The 18621-nt window shown below is 39.9% G+C and overlaps 1 protein-coding gene across 1 annotated transcript in view; it reads right to left on the reverse strand.

The window, feature by feature from the left end:
- Nucleotides 1-220: 220 nt before the first annotated feature.
- Nucleotides 221-18621, reverse strand: part of RAB2A (RAB2A, member RAS oncogene family) — a 76005-nt gene continuing 57604 nt past the window's right edge. The window contains exons 7-8 of the mRNA XM_067712254.1: nucleotides 4944-5012; nucleotides 221-2850 (exon numbers count right to left, since the gene is read on the reverse strand). Of these exons, the coding sequence (XP_067568355.1) occupies nucleotides 2755-2850; nucleotides 4944-5012 (165 nt within the window). The 3' untranslated portion in view covers nucleotides 221-2754. The remainder of the gene's footprint in view (nucleotides 2851-4943; nucleotides 5013-18621) is intronic.

The following is an 18621-nucleotide window of genomic DNA, read 5'->3' on the forward strand; positions in this document are numbered from 1 at the left end:
TGTACACCTGAAACTATAACACAATACTGTAAATCAACTATACTTCAATAAAAAATTAAAAATAAACTGTGTAGGAAGATATAGTTTCACTCTCATGTACTGTTTGAATTGTATAGCTAATTATACACTACTCTTCCAAAAATTTGGTCTTAATCCAGTTTTGTTAAACCCAGAAGGCAAATTATAACACTATATTTATGAAGATTACAACTTTGGAATATTACATGTTGAGACATTAAAAGTTTTATTTTTTGTGACTGATTTTCTAGCTCTTAAAACATGTCCATAGGTGCTACCAAAATTGACCAAAGATCATTTAAAGACTTAATTACAGTATTAAAGCGTTTAGTTCCAGGTGCCACTATTACATTATTTGTGACAAGGATAATAAAACAGCAGAGTAGAAACCAGACGGTAACACTGTTTTGTCGACTGACATAAAGGATTCATCACATATGTTCCTTAATGGCAGAGGAAACTTGTAGAGAAAGTGGTGACAACTACGGAGAAGTCCTCTACCCGCCCCTGTGGCCCAAGGCCGAGGCAGGTTAAGGCTACTGTGCAGGGGCTGCATTTGAGGGCTCCAGCTCTTCTTAGGTTATTAAAATACATGTGCTTTGTTGTTGTTTGTTTTCCCCATGACTTTCTCTTCTTACACTTGATTTATAAAAGAATTAGAGGAGACAGCATGGAAAAGAAACACATTAAGTTTCTGGAAAAATTAACAGCAGTTTAAAAGTAACAGTTACCAGGGCTTCCCTGGTGGCGCAGTGGTTGAGAGTTCACCTGCCGATGCAGGGGACGTGGGTTCGTGCCCCGGTCCGGGAAGATCCCACATACCGCAGAGCGGCTGGGCCCGTGAGCCATGGCCACTGAGCCTGCGCGTCTGGAGCCTGTGCTCTGCAACGGGAGAGGCCACAACGGTGAGAGGCCCAAGTACAGCAAAACAAACAAACAAACAAAAAAAAAAACAGTTCCCAAAGAATCATCCTCTTCCTGGTACAGAGCAGAACAAGTTCTAGTTGTCTTAACTTGTCCTACTCACCACTAATGAGAGTGAATGGTAAGATCAGTGAATTTGATAAGACCACTTTAAAGAAAAAAAAAGTTCATAATAAAAATACTCAAGAAACTCAATTTCCCCTCACCTTTCTCTCTGTCCTCTAGGAGCTAGTTAAAGCAAAAAACTCAGATAGCATTGGGTGACTTCCCACAGGAGTAATGTCAAAGCTTTGACAGAGCACTGCTGAATCTTCAGGAAAGACCGGTAGAAAGCTGAAGTCAGTGAGCGGATTGAAAGTAGTTAGTTTCATACTTAAAATACTTGCTTACATCATCAATAGCAAAAAGAATTTCAATACGGTAAAAAGATTTTTATCACATTCTAGCAAAATTTTTAAAAAGGGTAGTGTTGTTAAACATCCTGACCCTTAAAAAAAAATGTGCTTTATAATACATGTAAAAGCTGTGGATGGACTGAAAAACTGCATTCTTAAAAAATGATGTGGTCATAAAAAAAAAAGAACACTTTTATACATAGGATTTTATTTGCACTGCTATAACAATTTCATTATAGTCCAAGGGAGAAAAAGAAAAAGAAGGATAAAACCACCACACTGAGCAAATTACTAAAGCTTTTCTACTTTTAACAGGATTTTCCATCTGGTAGGTTTATTGTCATATCCCCTTCAAAACAGACAAGATGCTCACCATATTTTAAAGATTATAGGTTGCCACGGAAAGAAAAATTTTACACAGTCACTGTACATCAAGGGTTGAAAAACTGTCCTGCGTGAAAAATATATTTAGAAATCATGTGAATAAAAGAAAAAGAAAACATTATTGTGTTCAAGGAAAGATTAAAGTCCTCATAATGTGCCGTCTAAATGTGGACACTCATTCCTCCTGGAGTCGCTCAGGCAGAGGGAGTCCTTTCTTCTGCCCACCTCACTCATTATACTGTGTTTTTACCCAACAGTCTGCATTAAGGCAAACAAATCCTTTTCTGAAGAGGTCTTAAAGAAACTGTGGACAAATAACAAACTTTTGGCATTAAAACAGGTTAACACACACATAGCCTTTAGAATGTACATTAAGCATATTTCTCTCGGACTAGTGACAAGAAAAAGATGAACATGCTTGTTAACAATGTCAAAAAGTCTAAAATTCAGTGTCCAAGCAATTCCTAACGATGCTTCTGTAGCTTTAAGCTCTAAACAGTATAGAATTTATGCAAATGCATTAAAGAATTCAAGCTTGGCAAATTACACCCAAGCAGGTTATAAACTATATATACAGAAAGTAAATGATAAATACAGAATTGAAAGAGTCCTTCGGTTTTCCTTATAGCCTTGAAAATTGACAAACTTTTGAGGACAGTTCTATAATATTAAACATTAGGTAACCACAGGTGTGGGGAAACCTAACTACACAAACCGATTTAAAATACTCAAGATGACTCTGTAGTGTTCAATACAATTCAGTTCGTAGGTAAGGGCACAAGACAACATTTAACAAAAATAATCACGTCAATTGACCTAGAAATCAAATGCAAATAGATATGAATACAATCTCCAAAATCTGTCTTTTTAAGTGAACATTAACCATTTATTCAAAGTTATACAAGAATTTGAAGGATTAAAGTCTTCTTCTGTGACATAAAGCCATTTCGAAGAGTTTCATGTCTCAGCTGAGCAGGAGGGTGAAAGAATAGGTGAGTAGCCCCTTCTGGGCAGCGAGACAGTAAAAACAGACTCAACAGCAGCCTCCCCCGGCCTGCTGTCCTCCCTGACTGCCTGCGTGCGTGGCGTTAGTAGCAGCATGCTGAGGGCCAATTTTAATGCCATTTGCCTGGAATGAAAGACAGAAGGATAATAAATGTATCTGGAGCCAACCAGACAGTATAATTTAAATTTAAGAAATCCTCTGGTTTCTTAGTGGCACAATCTTACCAAACAACTAAAAAAAAAAAAAAAAAAAAAAAAAATATATATATATATATATATATGCTAAGCAGATTTTTACAACAATTAAAACAATATCTCTCAGGGGATGTTCCTTCCTTTTAAAATAATACTTGTGGAAATATTCCTGCAAACAATTCCTTATCATACCAGGTACTGCGTTAACAGAAACCAGAGTGCTGCTTTTAAGGGAATTCTCACAATGGAGAGATTGTTTAAAACGTAATCTTTAAAAGAGAAAAATATGCAAAGCCTATGCTCCTCTAATACAACGTACAATCTTTCCTCTAGACAGCGTTTCTGTTCCATGTTGAATCAGCTGTACAGGCTAAGGGCATATGAGTGTTCTGTGTCATCAATAATTTCTATGATCCCCAAAGACATGGCAGCTTGCCAAGAACCCACACACAGAGTGGTTCTTTCATTCATCAAACTCACACTTATGTCTCAACCCTCACTCCCTCAAGTGGATTTTACCTAAAAATACAACACTCTGAGAAAAGTAATACAGTAGCTTCAGAAATTAAGCTCTTAAGGAAACTTTACGTCACAGTAAATCTCAGATTTATAGTGCTTGGCAGTTGTTCTGCAACAGTAGTAGCCTTGGGGTTTCTGGCACTAGCTCAGTATTGACAGCAGCTGATGTGGTTTCTTTTCGCTCTTCTGACTCCTCTTTAATAAAAAGCATGCCCTATGGCTCATTGGTTTTGCCCCCTCTGGGCTGGTAGCAACTTCTTGAGGAATCAAGAAGTCAGACTTGGCATCAGGCCAGATAAATCGCACGGCCTGTTGGCTCCTGACAGCACATTGCAATCAAAGCCACGCCAGGCACAGTAAAGCACTCAGCTACTATATGAAACCAGACAGAGACAATGAACATGCCCTTTACAAAGACGCCCAATTACTGTTCAATTTATATGGCATTAGTCTCTGAATGGTGTCGCCTTTAAATTAACTCAAGGTCTGTTGCCATATAAGCCTGGAAAGTATGGGTTAGAAACTTTATCACTACAAATTAAAAGAAACTGGAAAATCAAACACTTTTTGGAAACCCTAGGCAAACTGTTGTTTGTTTTAGCCAAGAATATTGAGACAGGTAATAAAGAGGCTCTCCTGCACATGCCAAGAGATGCACACACAATGTCTTCCTAACACAGTGCTTCCTCACTGCACCTGGGGGAGGAATAAGGGTTTTTCTCTTGGAAGCAAGACGTCGTATTATAGAATGGCAGAAACATTTATGTAAAAGTAAATAATATGCTCTTATCCACATAAAAATTCTGAAATAAATAAGGACAAATGCATAGTGGTGATTTAGGTCAAAATGATGGCCTTTGGTAAACACTCTGAATTATTTGTTTCAAAGTTACATTTTATCCTAATCATGTTGATCAAAACTGGCTCAAAATAATTTTACAAAAAAAAAAAAGAAAAAAAAAAGGAAAAGAAAAGAAACCCACAAAAACAAACAAAACAACTAGTGCCAACTGCCAATTACATATACTAACTCAGGCTCCTGAAAACACACTATGCTGAACTGGGAGTAACTTCCAATTGGACGCCTCCCTTCTCCGCACCAGACACAATGGAGAGAGCACCTTGCATTAGCTGACGTCGCACACGCATTTACACACTAGAAAATTATTCCCAAAGCAGATGACACCATATGGATGTGTAGATGAAAGTGGATTTTCTTCTCTCTTTGGAGGATTTATATTATTTTGCATTGCTTGCAATAAATGGATAGGGTCACTTACTTTAATCCGTTTTCATAGATAAAGTGATGCTTCACTAGAACATAAACATTTAGCTATTATACAACATATAACAAATTTTCAATGAGAAGATTATAAACGTATGTGTTAACTGACATCATAGATCCATTTTAGGAATTTTAAAAAGTAGAAATCTTGACTCCAAGTAATTAAAATTCAATTCTAAATTAACTAGCCAATAATATTTATATATATATATATATACCTCATTATTAATGTCAAAGACTCCTTCTTGGATTTTTTCATAAATTTCTTTTGCTGTATTAATAAATGCCTGAAATATAAGGTAGAGAAATTGGTTCAAATTATTTAAAACCACACAGTAAGAGAACATTATATAAAAAGCTCCATAAAATATTACAATGCTCAACATAAGAAAATCAACCAATGGAACACACCATATTAATAGAATAAAGGACAAAAACCACATGAGCATTTTAATAGGTGCAGAAAAAGCATTTGACAAAATCCAACACGTTTTCACAATAAAAGCATTCAACAAACTAGAAATAGAAGGGAACTTCCTCAAGCTGATAAACAGCATCTAAGAAAACCCACAGCCTGTATCATACCCAGAGGTGAAGTCTGAAAGCCTTCCCCCTAAGATCACGAACAAGACAAGGACGTGTGGGAACTAACACCAGTAGCAGCAACAGCCAAAAAGTGGAAACAACACAAATGTTCACCAACTGAAGAATGAAACCCAAAATGTGGTATAACCATACAATGGAATATTATTCAGCCATAAAAAATGAAGTACTGGTTCATGTGACAATGCTAATTGCTAATAAGTAAAATAAGCCAGACATGAAAGACCACGTATAGTTCAATTCCATTTATATGAAATGTCCAGAAGAGGTCAATCCACAGAAGGAAAATAATTATTGGTTGCCAGGGGTTAGGGGAAGGAAGGAGTGGAGTGATGAAAATCTTCTGGAAGACAGTGGAGATGGTCGCACAACTTTGTGAATATACTAAAACCCATAGAATTCACCTTTAAAAAAGGGTGAATTTTATGGTATGTGAATTATATCTCAAAAGAAAAAAATTCATGACTGGAGAAGGGGAAGGGGGAGGGGGAGACCATAACATAAGAACAGCACACCTGAGAAAAACATGTCAATTAGATAAGCTGCATAGATGTCCATGTTGAAACTAGCTTACTTCTGGAGGCCACCGTTCCATACAGGATCCTTTTTCCCAGACAATGTATTACTTAACATACAGTTTGGCGGGTGGCGGGGGGTAATAATCAAAGGATGCTTATGATAAAGAGATAAAGGCAGCTCAACTTCTATGCCATGTTGAATAAAGTTTCACCCTTTTCCCATACAGCATACTACTAAATGACAAGAAATTAGCATGAGAACATTGTAACCAAATTAAGCCTCTAAATACCAGAATCAATCCAAAAGCATTCTATATTTATGTAAGACATTAAGATATTTTACACATTATTGCCAATGCTACAGAAGGTGTATACAAACTCAGGTTCTAAACTATCAGATATGAGAGATAATAGTATTAATATTATATTCAATTAGCATTCTATAAAAATTCATAAAAGAAGGCTGTTCTCCACTACTACTGATACAGACCTAATTCAAAATTTAAAAAGTAAACAGGTCCATGGAGAGGAACACATCATATCTTTCGTCTTTTCTACACTGTAAATATCTGACTGCTGAACCTGCCACCAGAGCTTTTGTTTCCTAATTAACAGGACTGATATGTTTTCACCTTTAAGGCCCTACAGCTCCCCAGAGCAATCAATCTACTGCCGCTCAATTACTGCACCAAGAACACACCAGTCAGTGCAGGGCGCGTGAGCGACTGCGGCAGGCGCGCAGAGGAATGAATATGCATCAACTCTAAGTGGCTGATCGAACCATCAGAGAGGGTCACGAGAACTTGCAGAGAAATAATGAGAAGAATTAATCACTGCAGATTCACAAGGCACTTCGGAAGCCAGTGTGCTTTTCCAGTGTGCGCTGGAGCTCAAGTGAAGGAGAAACTGGCTGTCAGCCAACTATGAATTGATTCACATTCCTCAAAATGGAGGTTATCCTTATAAATAAGGGAAAACCTAACTCTATTTCCAATAACATGTCAATTACGGTGATGGCCAGGCTAACTAAATATTGAAGTCAACAGATTCATAAATTCACAGAGTTGGAATTCCTGCCAGGGGCACCCACATGTGTACATTTCACTACAACATTAGAACTACAAGGTCCCATAAATGAGTTATAACTTCATATAAACAAGCATTTATATTATAAAAGTCATTATTACATGTGCCATTGGATGTAAATAAATTGGCTTTTTGCTAATCTGTTGATGAATCACTTTAAAAACTGGCTTAAGAAAGCTATGTCTTTATTTATGCTAAAATTTCCAAGTCACTACTTATTTTATTACTTAAATAGTATACTTAATACTTTATTTAAGCACCTTCAAGAATAGCTGTACCCAATGGACGTAAGAGGTATTTTATATCAGAAAGACATGCAATTAACTCCATTATAATTAAATATAGCAAATGGTTTTCTTTTCTAATTCCCATCATCTCAGTGAAATACTCTTTGGACAATGCTACAATTTACTTGTCATCCAACTCTCTGATTACATATTAAAGACACTGAAATAAAATATTTTCCACTTCTCTGAGCACACTATACAGAGGACACTATATAAATGGATTGTTTTATTTACATCATGGCAAAAATTAATATTTAATATATATTACTAAGTGATTAATTAATGATCAATTTTAAGAAGTCCTTAAGAGTTTAAAACCAATGTGACAACTGTAGACATCAGTACACCTCTTTTCAAAGTATGTGGCTGTGGACTGAAATTGTTGAGTTCCCAAACATAATGAGCATTAAGCAAATACTGTTAAGGCTTAGTAGAGATAAAATAAAACTTCTAAGAGAACAGCCTTGGTTGTCACGGACAATAACTGTCCACTAAAGCTGCAAAGCACTTCAAAAACTCAGAAAGACAAGAGATACATATCTGTTACAATAATTGACTAGAATTTTCTTTCATTGCTCATTTCACTCCAGTCACTAAAAATCAATCTCCATATATATCTTTCAAGGAAGAGATGTAACAACCTGAAATACCTCTAGAACACAGGAAAAAAAAAAAAAGGAAGAAATTAGCACCAATAAGTTAACTAAATAGATACTACAAAGCCTTTACACTAAAGCTCATGCTTTTTTTTTTTTTTTTTTTTGTGGCTGTGCTGTGTGGCTTGCAGGATCGATCTTAGTTTCCTGACCAGAGATTGAACCCGGGGCCCCGGCAGGGAGAGCGCAGAGTCCTAACCACTAGACCACCAGAGAATTCCCTACAGTTCATGCTTTAATAGGACAGTCTTAAATTGAAATTCCTTCCAATTTTAGACATCATTTTAACTAGTTTTACTTTTTCTATTCCCCAGGCTACAGAAGCAAATTATGAAAAGGAGAGGGAAGGAGAAAGAGAAAGAGAGTGAGTGTGAGGATGTGTCTGTGTGAGAGGCCAGCGGGGATGTGCATGTGCGGTTTTGGGGAAGAGGCCACGGGGGAGCCCGCACATGGCAGCGGCTGCGGGAGCAGTGGGCCTGTGTGAAGATGGGCTCACAGCTCCTGACTGAAGAGGGCATGTGTTGGCCAAGGTGGCCCGAGTCATCAAGGGGGGAGAGACTCAGGATTTCCTGTTTAACATAACACAAAACACGTTCTTGAAACGTCTTCATTATTCTTACGAGTTTTGATGTTTACCAGGGAAAGATTTTGTAACAATTAACTTATCTGGAATAGTTATTTCCTTACTATCAGAAAAATGAAACAAGATGATGGCATAACTCCAGAAAATTTTTAGCACTGCTTAATTAACATAATACTCTAAAAACATGACATCCTAAATATCACTGCAGGTTTTGTGACAAGTCAGAATTACAAACATATTCATCTATACTCCATGTTTCAAATACAGTCAAATCTGAATATTAGTTAATAGATTATAGAACAGGAAAAAACATTTGCTGAGAAACTGATGTGAATGGATTTCATTAACCCTGTGAAACAATCTAGGCAGATCCACGATTAAGAAGTATAAGAGATTTCCTTGCAGCCAACTTAACTTGGCGAGCCTCTGGCCTTCCCATGCAGCGCTGCACACCCGTATCTGAAGCCTAACTCTCTCTACATTTTCCCATTAGCTCCCCGCTCTGCCCTACTTTGATTAATTGCCATGTCCAGTCCTTTACCTTCATTAGCCATTAATTGCCCTCCACCTCAGACACTAATCTTTCAACCCTTGGCAGTAGTTATCTGAATGATTCTGATAATACCTAAACTTAAGTAAGTTTTCAGGGACTTCTATAGCACAAATTAAAATAAACATAACCACAAAGAACTAAAAATGTATATCCTACCTATTACCTGGCCGTTACCCAAGGGCACCTATTCACTTGCTGCCACAGATCTGGTCCTTCTCTGGGTACCATGGAAGGTCCAGGGAAGAGGACGACTGCCGTAGTTCCTACTGCTGCTGAACTAAAACAATTTGGTTGGGAGAATCTCAGTATGAGGGCTTACATTTCGGTTGCAGATGCAGGAAAAGTAAACTCTGCCCTGGCTTACAGGGACAGCGTGTGCAGGGCAGGACCAAGGCAGGTCTAGTTGTGGGCTATGGACACTGGGCTATGAGGGCCTTCACAACAAACGAGGGGGAATACAGACAAAGGGGAACACGGAATAATATTTTGTTTTTATTATGGTTTAACAGTTTTTAAGGCAAAATACTGAAAACTAGTCTACAACAGAATAACATTTCAATTGCTTCCTTGTGTAACATGCTGCCACCTGGTGGCAAGATAAAAATTATAGCATCTGTTAGGTAAGAATTCAAAATAAATTGAAGTGTCTTCGTTTTATTTAAACATCTTGAATAGATGTGAGTCTTTGGTTCTCTCTGAGAAGTGGGAAACAGAGAGCTATAGGATGCTGTTTAATTTTCTTCTCCATGCTAATCAAGGCTGTGGACATTCCAGGTGTCCATTTGCCAAAGCTTACACTAACCAATATTTACCAAATATTTACTATGGGTCAGTCACTATACTAAGTGATTTACACAGGTTCTCGTTATTTCTGAAAAGAAGTTCAAAATATGTGTAAAAACGAGGAAATTAATTGTGCGGGCTGAAGCTGTATCTCCGTTTGCTAGCAGAATGGCGAAGGGGAGGCTCTGAGCCAGGCTGTCGGGGTCAAAGCCCAGCGCCACCTCTTACCACACGTGTCTCTTGGACCTGCTGCTTTGCCCCTCTGTAAAAGGAGGGCAACCGTGGAGCCTAGTCCAGACCTGCTGGCTCGCAGGCGGACTCGGCACACGCCCGCCCTCGGCACCACGGGGTGTCGGAGCATACCACCGCGGGAACGAGAGGAGAAGCTGGGAACGAGAGGAGAAGGGGGGACTCAGGAGCAGCCTCCTCAGCGAATTAAAATATCCTGATTAGATAGAACTAAGCATCAAAAGGTAAGTTAACATATAATGTGTACGGTGAGCCGAAAGAAGAAAATGTATTGAGATAAGACTTTAGTATTATGCAGACAGGAAAGTCCTGCGAAAAGAACATCAGACGAGAAGCAAGACAGGCGGTTTACACATGAAGCTTCGTCGAATTCCGTGACGGAAAATATTCTGGTTGGAGCTGCGTTAGCTTCAGGAGAGCCTCCCACACACCGCGGCCGATGCAATGGCTTCAAGCACGTTCACGGACATGCCGCGGGGGCCACCATTTCCTCCCCCTCCCCCTCACTTTCCGCGGCATCCCCTATTCCAAAGTAGAGTAGTTCTGCTCTTCTTTCTTTCATCCAGTTTCCTGTGTTTCATTAGAACAAAGAGGGCTGCTGCTACATCTACTGACCTGTCATAACTCTCACTGTACAGACGGCACTGGGCTGCCAAGGAGAAGTGACTTGCCCAAGACCGGGCACAACTGTAGCAGAAGCAGGGTTAGCAGGATTCATATTCTGCCCATGTTTATCCTCTATTAGGATCACTTATCTTTAACACAATTCAAAGGAATTTTCATTTATTTTGCTTATGTTGCCACTAAAATTGAAAATAAAAAGCACACAATTATCCTCTTAAAAACCTTCTAGCTAGAAATTATTGTGGATTGCTAGGATTATTTTTGGAAGTACAAAATATTTGTGTTACTTCTAACACACAGATATGTTTAATTCCTTAGTAATTTAGTTCTTCCATTCAACGAGCATTTACTGAGTGTCTGATTTGTACCAGGCACAGAGCATACACTCAGTTATATACTTGGGTACATGAATGTCTTTGACCTCAAGGATGTGGGAGTACTACAGGACAGATGCAAATCCAAAATTGGCACGTAGCACGAAAACCTCCACAACAGCTGTCTAGAAGGGTAACGTGGCATGACCGCTTCTGCTGGTAAAAAAACTGTCAAGAGAGAAAGCCCCGTGAATGAAGGCTTGAAGGAAAGTAAGCTCCCACTCATTTATTAGGAAAATTAAGGGGAGGAAAGACTGGTCTGGACGGAGAGGCAGACTTTAAGCTCAGTTACAGGGGAAGCTGGGGACAGGGAGCCACGTGGGATGAGGGTAGACAGGGCCCGACAGACCTCAAGGAACCTTGAAAAGGTAGGAAGCAGGCTGGGGACAAAATCAGAGGCTGCTCTAGAGGAGGAATTCTAAGGAGGAAGGTTGGCAACAGGAAGGCCAGTAAGGAGTTGAGAACTATAATCAAGGTAAGAAATGAAGGCCTGACAAAACAGTGGCAACCAGAATGGAAGGCAAAGATCAAACTTAATATCTCCTTTGGAGAAATTAACAGGACTTGGTAAAGAACACGGTAAGGATGACTCCATTTTTGGCTTAAGTGACTGAGGTGGAAGGGTATGCCGTGAAACAAAAAAGGAAGAAAATCAGATTTCAAGGAGGGAATGAAGAGTTTACTTTCGACACGTGGAAGGATCGCTAATGCTGATGGGAAAGTCTTGGTAGCTGGTGATCTATATAGTTGTGTAAGTGCATAACATGCACCTAACAGCATGAGTTTCTTCAGAAGTGTTTAGCTACCCTGGTTTAGAAGTAGAGAAATTGGACGTAACTTTCAAAGTTAGTTTGGTTTGGATCATCCCTGAAGTCCCCTAGGGTGACGGCCAAACAAGGAGCAGAGAAGCTGACGCTAGTCCGCAAAGCCTTCCAATCTGTGGAAGGGAGTAGTAAATATTTATTACACTAAGCTCCCCTCAAGGGATGCTGGAAGCTTGATAAGCTCAGGTCAGATTTCCAGTGAAAAGCCCCGTGGTACCCATGACACTGAGAACAGGGTTGAGGGGTAACACAGCTTTCAGTTTACAGCTACATTCCAGCTCTACAGAAACATCTGTTCCACCACTTACAACACAGCCCAAGGCAAGGAAGATGTCCCCTCAACCCAAATTCTGTCTGTAGATCTCAAGTAGCAGGACAGGACGCAAGTATTCACAAGGTGCCTTGAAACTGGTCTTAGTCACTAAAGCCTTACTGTCAGGTGTTCTCCCCGCCCCACCCCACACAGAAACCCACTGACCCTGTCAAGGTTAGATGTCTAGGCAGCCTACTCCAGTGTCTTCGGGTCAGGTGGCTGTATTTTCAGCTGTCATCTTGGCTATATCTTTAGTGCTTTAGCAGCTAAGCCAGGAATTTCCAGCCCTGATTTTTCAACAGTTTAAGGTATTTTTAATTACTAAACTTTTGCCTCAAAAGTTTTTGATGTTTATATATTCTTCTGGTTTCACATAAATTTCCAATCTTAATTTTAAGTAAAATTGATGAATATTAGGGAAAAATCACCCATCAAATGGCTAAGAGATTGAGAATGTTTGACAAAGTGACAACTGGTTGACAAACAATATGTTTATTTCACACCACTATCACCTTTGGGTCCTAAAGGAAATATAATACTGTTGAAGTTTTGGTAATGTACAACTCTGAGAAAATGAAATTTTAATTTAGAGGGAATACACAGAGAAAAACAAGGAAGGAATCATAGAAGTAAATATATCACTTCTAGAATATTCGGACACCTTTAAAAAGTTGACCTGCAGCCTTTGGGAAGGGGTACTTTCCCTAGCCTGCCATAATCTTTGCTGCAGTTATTCCTGGGTCTAAAAAACCTCTTTCAAACCACAAAGACCCCAGGCGGCTACTGGAGGGAGCTCCCAATCAAAGGAGAAGCCAATCTATTCACCTGTGTTTTTCAAAACTCATAGGTTTTAGAATGCTTAGGGCAAAGAAGGTTTCGGACAGAATTCCACCTACAAGTTAACAAGTGAGACCAAAGCATAAGCTGATTAAAGACTGCGGGGAGAGGAGTAAGGTTAAAGTAATTAAATAAATACATAACCATCCAAACAATTATCTACCGTGTGGGGAGAAACTGTGCTAGGCGTTGGGGATGCTGAGATGAAAAGACAGCCTATGTTTTCAAGGAACTCTGTCCTCATGTTGAGCCAACGTGAAAAACAAGGGCCATGACAGAGTCATGAGAGAGTGCGAAGATAATAAACCCCTGACACAGGAATGACTAAATACAGAGAAAGGAGCACATAAGAGTGGTGAAGGGGGCAGGGAGGGTGTGTCACGTGTCACGCATTCCAAGAGGAGGAATCAGACTCACTATATACCCTTGAAGGATCCGGTCGGAAGGAGGGCGTTTCAAGCGTGGAGAATACGTTCTGCGGAAGCAGGTCAGGGGCACTGCCCTGTGGACGCGCTCTCTAGTTTAACAAGAACACAGAGGGGAGGACTGGCAAATAAAGGGACCTGTCTTCCAAGCTAAGGAGTTTGATGCAGAAGCCGTGAGAAACCACCTCAGGGTTTTAATAAAGCTGGAGAGTGACATTCAATTTTCATTTTTAGAAAGATCTTATAGGCAACAGTGTAGAGGACTGAAAAATGAACACAGGGAGTCCAATTAGGAAGCAATCACAGAAGAGGACAATTTGGAGAGATATTTAACAGGCAGAAATAATAATACACACATGGAAGGCAATACATATTAACTGAAGAAATGAGTGTAAAAGGGTAGGGAAGGGGGTTGCTTTAGGATACACGAGAGTGCACATCTGCAGACTAGAGCAGAGGAGGGCTATCAGTTCAGTCTGAATGTGTTAAACCGGAGGCTCTGAGACCCACTCATGCAGAGCTGTCCAAGTAGAGCTAGACACACAGCCTAAGAAGGGTATTCATGGATTTAGGTGACATTTCAACGTGGAAGAAGGAGATGGTAAAGGCGTCTGGAAGGCTAGAGAGCACAAATAAAGATTAGACCATGATATCATGGAGCTAAGGAAAGAGCAAGTTTATAGACCGAAGAGTAGTCAAAAGTATCACTTACCCCCCAGGGACTGTTCAAGGTAAGAAGAGAAAAGCATTTGTTAGGAGGTCTAGGGTGACCTTGGCCATGATGGAGGAAGTCAGACTGTGAACCGAGGTGTGAAATCCAATGAGGAAACAGCGGTAGATCTTACTAGAAGCTAGAAGAGAACATATCCAGGAGAACAGGGACTGATAGGGTTTGTTTTTAAGATGGCTGAAACCTGATTATATAATTATATTCTGAGAGCCAAGAATCAGTAAAGGAGAGGATGAAGATGACGAGAAGGTCTGAAGAAATCATGAATCTGCAGAGCAGAGAAAGGACAGCACTTGGCTGGACCGTCTCGTTCACTCACAGCCGGGTGACTTTCCAGCCTCTCCGCTCCCCAGAGGGAGCCCGGGTCACGGTACTGACATCACCTGAGAGCAAGTTGCAAATGCAGACTTTCAGGCCGCACCCCAGACCTACTGAATCATAAGCTGCATTTTAACAGGATTCCTAGGTGAAGTGAATGCACATTAATGTTTGAGAAGCACTGTTCTAAATACAACTGATTTGGAAAAAAATATTTTTACAAGATATTCTGAGCTTAAGAAGAAAGTAGTCTCCACTTCCCCCACTGCAACCTCTATGTGACCATGAAGTAAGAGAATTAGCAAAACTAAAGGACATCAATCCTTTGGCTATTACGCACCCTCCACCCCAATTCCACTGGGGCGGGGGGGTGGGAATGGCTAAATCACACTTGGAAAACTCTAGGTTAAATAAAAGCCAACAAATTTCTTAACAGTGGGTTTTCAGAATAGGAATAACACACTACTATTGTGAATTCTGGTTTCCTAAAAGGGGGGTAGACCCCAGCTCCTCCTAAGCTCACCTGACCACGGAACCCTAGGCAGAAGCGATCATTTTAATTCATGCTCCTCAAAGAAGGGCAGGCTAACCTTCAGTGCTGCTATTCTTTTTTTACACTTTTTTCAGATGGCCCTTTTGACCGGGGGGAAGTGAGACTTCATTGTAGTGCCGATTTCCTTTGCAAGGTTGCTTGGTTGGCCAAAAAGTGCGTATGCGTTTTTTCGTGAATCAGGAAAAAACGCATACGCCCTTTTTGGCCAAGTGCATCATCGTGGACGTTCTGCCTCTTTTCCTATGCTTTCAATGCAATTCCAGTCTACCTCCTGAAATCGGTTTCCTGCAATTCTGCCCCGCTTTCAAGTCCTCTTGGCAGCCTTACTTCAGTATATTTTTGGACGATAGCTGTCATTTATAAGTCTGCAGGTTTGTGAATTACAGTGTCCCTGAGCTCCTTTCTTCAACTCGCTTTCTTGTGAGTTGGCCGCAACACCGCAGGATTGCTTCAAGCCCTAATCTGTTTCCACTGTGTGGCAGACAGAAGGGGAACGAATGGGGAACCTGGAACACCTGGGTTTGAGTCCTGACTACGTATGTGAAAGAACTCTGACAATATGCCATACAAATATACAACCACATTATTATTTCAGGGACCTGACATATTTTAATCATTTGAAAATACTTCTGAAAGAAACCTTCCACTTATGAGACACTCTTCTAAATGCTGCAAGCAAGATCACCAGATTCCAGTGGCTGGAGGAGCGTCCCTTCATATCAACTCCTCAGTGTGTCACAGGACAGACCACAGAGGTCAGATCTTCCTGGAACCCTGCAGACTAGGACACTAAACAAAGCTGTGGTTCTGGAATGAACTGCCAGAGGGTGGCGGCTGAGGAGGCGTGTAGCCAATGGGAAGCCTGGGCAGTTACCAGGCAGCATGATATCTTGATGTCCTCAATAACCTTTAAGTCTCATTTGAAAATTGAAGTCAAACTAATATTCAAAAATATTTACTGCTGGTCACATGGTCGATTTTTATTTCCTTATCAGCAAAATGGAGGTCAAAATAATCGTTTTTTTTTCTTTTTTGTCCACCAGAGGTAAAAGAGCCTAAACCTCATTTTCCCAATATAAGATGTGATGACACTATACATGCTCTGTATATTCAGCATGAACATCACTTGAATAAATGGTAGACAACTAAATACACGGGTCCCCCCACCATATGTTATACACTCAAATATATGTGTATAGCATCTAAATATTAAGTTTAAAAATCTGTACTGGGAACTGAAAATGTAAAGGATGAGTTCTGGTCTCCTATTTCTATGGGAATACCACATAGGCAAGAATATTTTGGTTGTAATTGGCTTTTTAATTTCATTGACATTTAGGAGATGAATTCTGGGGTGTACCTCTACTATCACATTTAAACGTGCATTTCTTCAGCAAATAGCAAAAAGGATGAATGATAATTGCATGTTTGGAGCAACCCCAAGTTGTATAAAACTGACTAGAATCCACTTCATAGGAAGGGTGAATTCTCTTATTATAACTTGTAACTTGGAAATTATAATTTACAGTTTGGAAACAAATAAACATAATACGTGTGTACCACAGTAGTTTGCTAATACAGAGAGGTTTTATGTGGAGAGAGCTTTCTATGTTTGTATTATATAAAAAAGTGTTTCGGGGCTTCCCTGGTGGCGCAGTGGTTGAGAGTCCGCCTGCCGATGCAGGGGACGCGGGTTCGTGCCCCGGTCCGGGAAGATCCCACATGCCGTGGAGCGGATGGGCCCGTGAGCCATGGCCGCTGAGCCTGCGCATCCAGAGCCTGTGCTCTGCAACGGGAGAGGCCACAACAGTGAGAGGCCCAAGTACAGCAAAAAAAAAAAAAAAAAAAAAAAGAAAAAAAGTGTTTCTTTGTGTGTATATAGTCTGTGTGTGGTGTTAATCTTTTTTTTTTTTTGGTGGTGTTAATCTTATACATGATTTTATAAATATAAAATGATACCCATCTATTTAATAGTAGATCTATCTGAGAAATTCTTACCTCTGTAAGTATCTAGTTTAGGCAGACTAGGGTATCATTTTATTTTTATGCTCTTTATAAAATAATTTGAAAAAAAAACTGGAAGTACAGTCTTGGGTGCCATTTTCCATTTATCATCCCAGTTGAAGACAAGCAGCATAAATTCAGGTAAGAGCAGAACAGTCGGCACATGAGAGGCTACAGTTAAAAGAAAAACATGAGTCCGCAATATTGTAAGTAGAGCAGTGCTGAATGATGTTGCCAGCGGGGCCCCGAACTGGAAAAGAGAAGGACATCAGCCTGGTTTAGAAATATAATGAGCTTGGATCCAGCTGTCAGCATCATCAGCAAGACGATGAAACAGCTGAGGATTCTCACTGTAGAATTCACAGGTCAGAGCCAGTCCATAAAACAGAAGTGGGGCCCTTCATAACAGGACTTTCCAGTCTTCACTCTCTCCCCCAGGTTGTCATTGAAATGAAGCTTTTTTAGATCAAAATATACACCATCCTACCTACTACTAAATGAATAAAGAGGATTCATGTATTATGCTAAGTTGTTGGTGCTTCACTTCATTGATTTTAATTATATCCTGTTATTTTAGCTCAGTGTTACTGACATTTTGGACTCGGTAATTCTTTTTTTGTGGACAGCTATCCTGTGCATTTTTCTCTAATACCACTTTGATCCTTCCCCTCAACAGATCCTTCGTGGACGAAATCATTATGCTGAGTAAATCAGTACATCCAGAGATTAACAGTAAACCTATTTCCAGCAACAACGCAACAAATGCTGGAAAAATGGTGCTATCTTATGCTGCAAATTGTCCAATTGCTTACAGGGAAATACAAGAGTAAACTTCATGGTCTCGACTTGCATTAGGTAACTGGACCTTGGTTAAAATATAAAGATAGACCACAGCACAACAGGAAAAGGAAACAGGTCTAGTTCTAAACTGAAAGGAATCATCAAGGTACCAGTTAGGCTTAATCTTAATGAATGATCACATAGTTTTAAATTTCTAAAAAGAACCCTTAGTCAGACGGTCCATGATCAGGACACTGGCATTTGTATAAATCATTCTATCTTTAAACATAATTATGTTTAAATAATTTATATTTAAAAATGGCTTTTAAGAAAGTTTTTTTCTTTAATACCGGAGTTCTCTAACTTCTCTACACATGAGAGCCAAGGATTGGCTAGGAATCAAGTACTTTTTAAAGATTATACAGAAGAGGACACTGACCTGTGAGCTGCCCGAACACCGACCACCACTCTTACTAGCTGACCAGGATGCACTAAGGATACCTGCCTTACTTTTTTAACTCCTCACATGATCAGCTCTCCCAGAGGGTCCTCAAGTTCAGGCAGTAAGCTGAGGATAAACTCCTGTCTGAGCCCACAGCCCAAGTTTCTACCCACTGTGCTAAACGGCCTCTCCCATGGAGGATGGCATAATTAGGCAAATCCAAGTCCTTAGAAAGCAAAAACAAAAGGTATAGCACTTAGAACAAACATCTTTGAAATGAATTATTATTTTCTCCAACCCCAAGTCTAAGTCACTAACTGATCAAGAATCTAAAGACCCTGTAAAACTAATGTA

Source organism: Pseudorca crassidens, chromosome 17 (assembly GCF_039906515.1).
Source record: "Pseudorca crassidens isolate mPseCra1 chromosome 17, mPseCra1.hap1, whole genome shotgun sequence".
NCBI classification, from domain to species: domain Eukaryota; kingdom Metazoa; phylum Chordata; class Mammalia; order Artiodactyla; family Delphinidae; genus Pseudorca; species Pseudorca crassidens.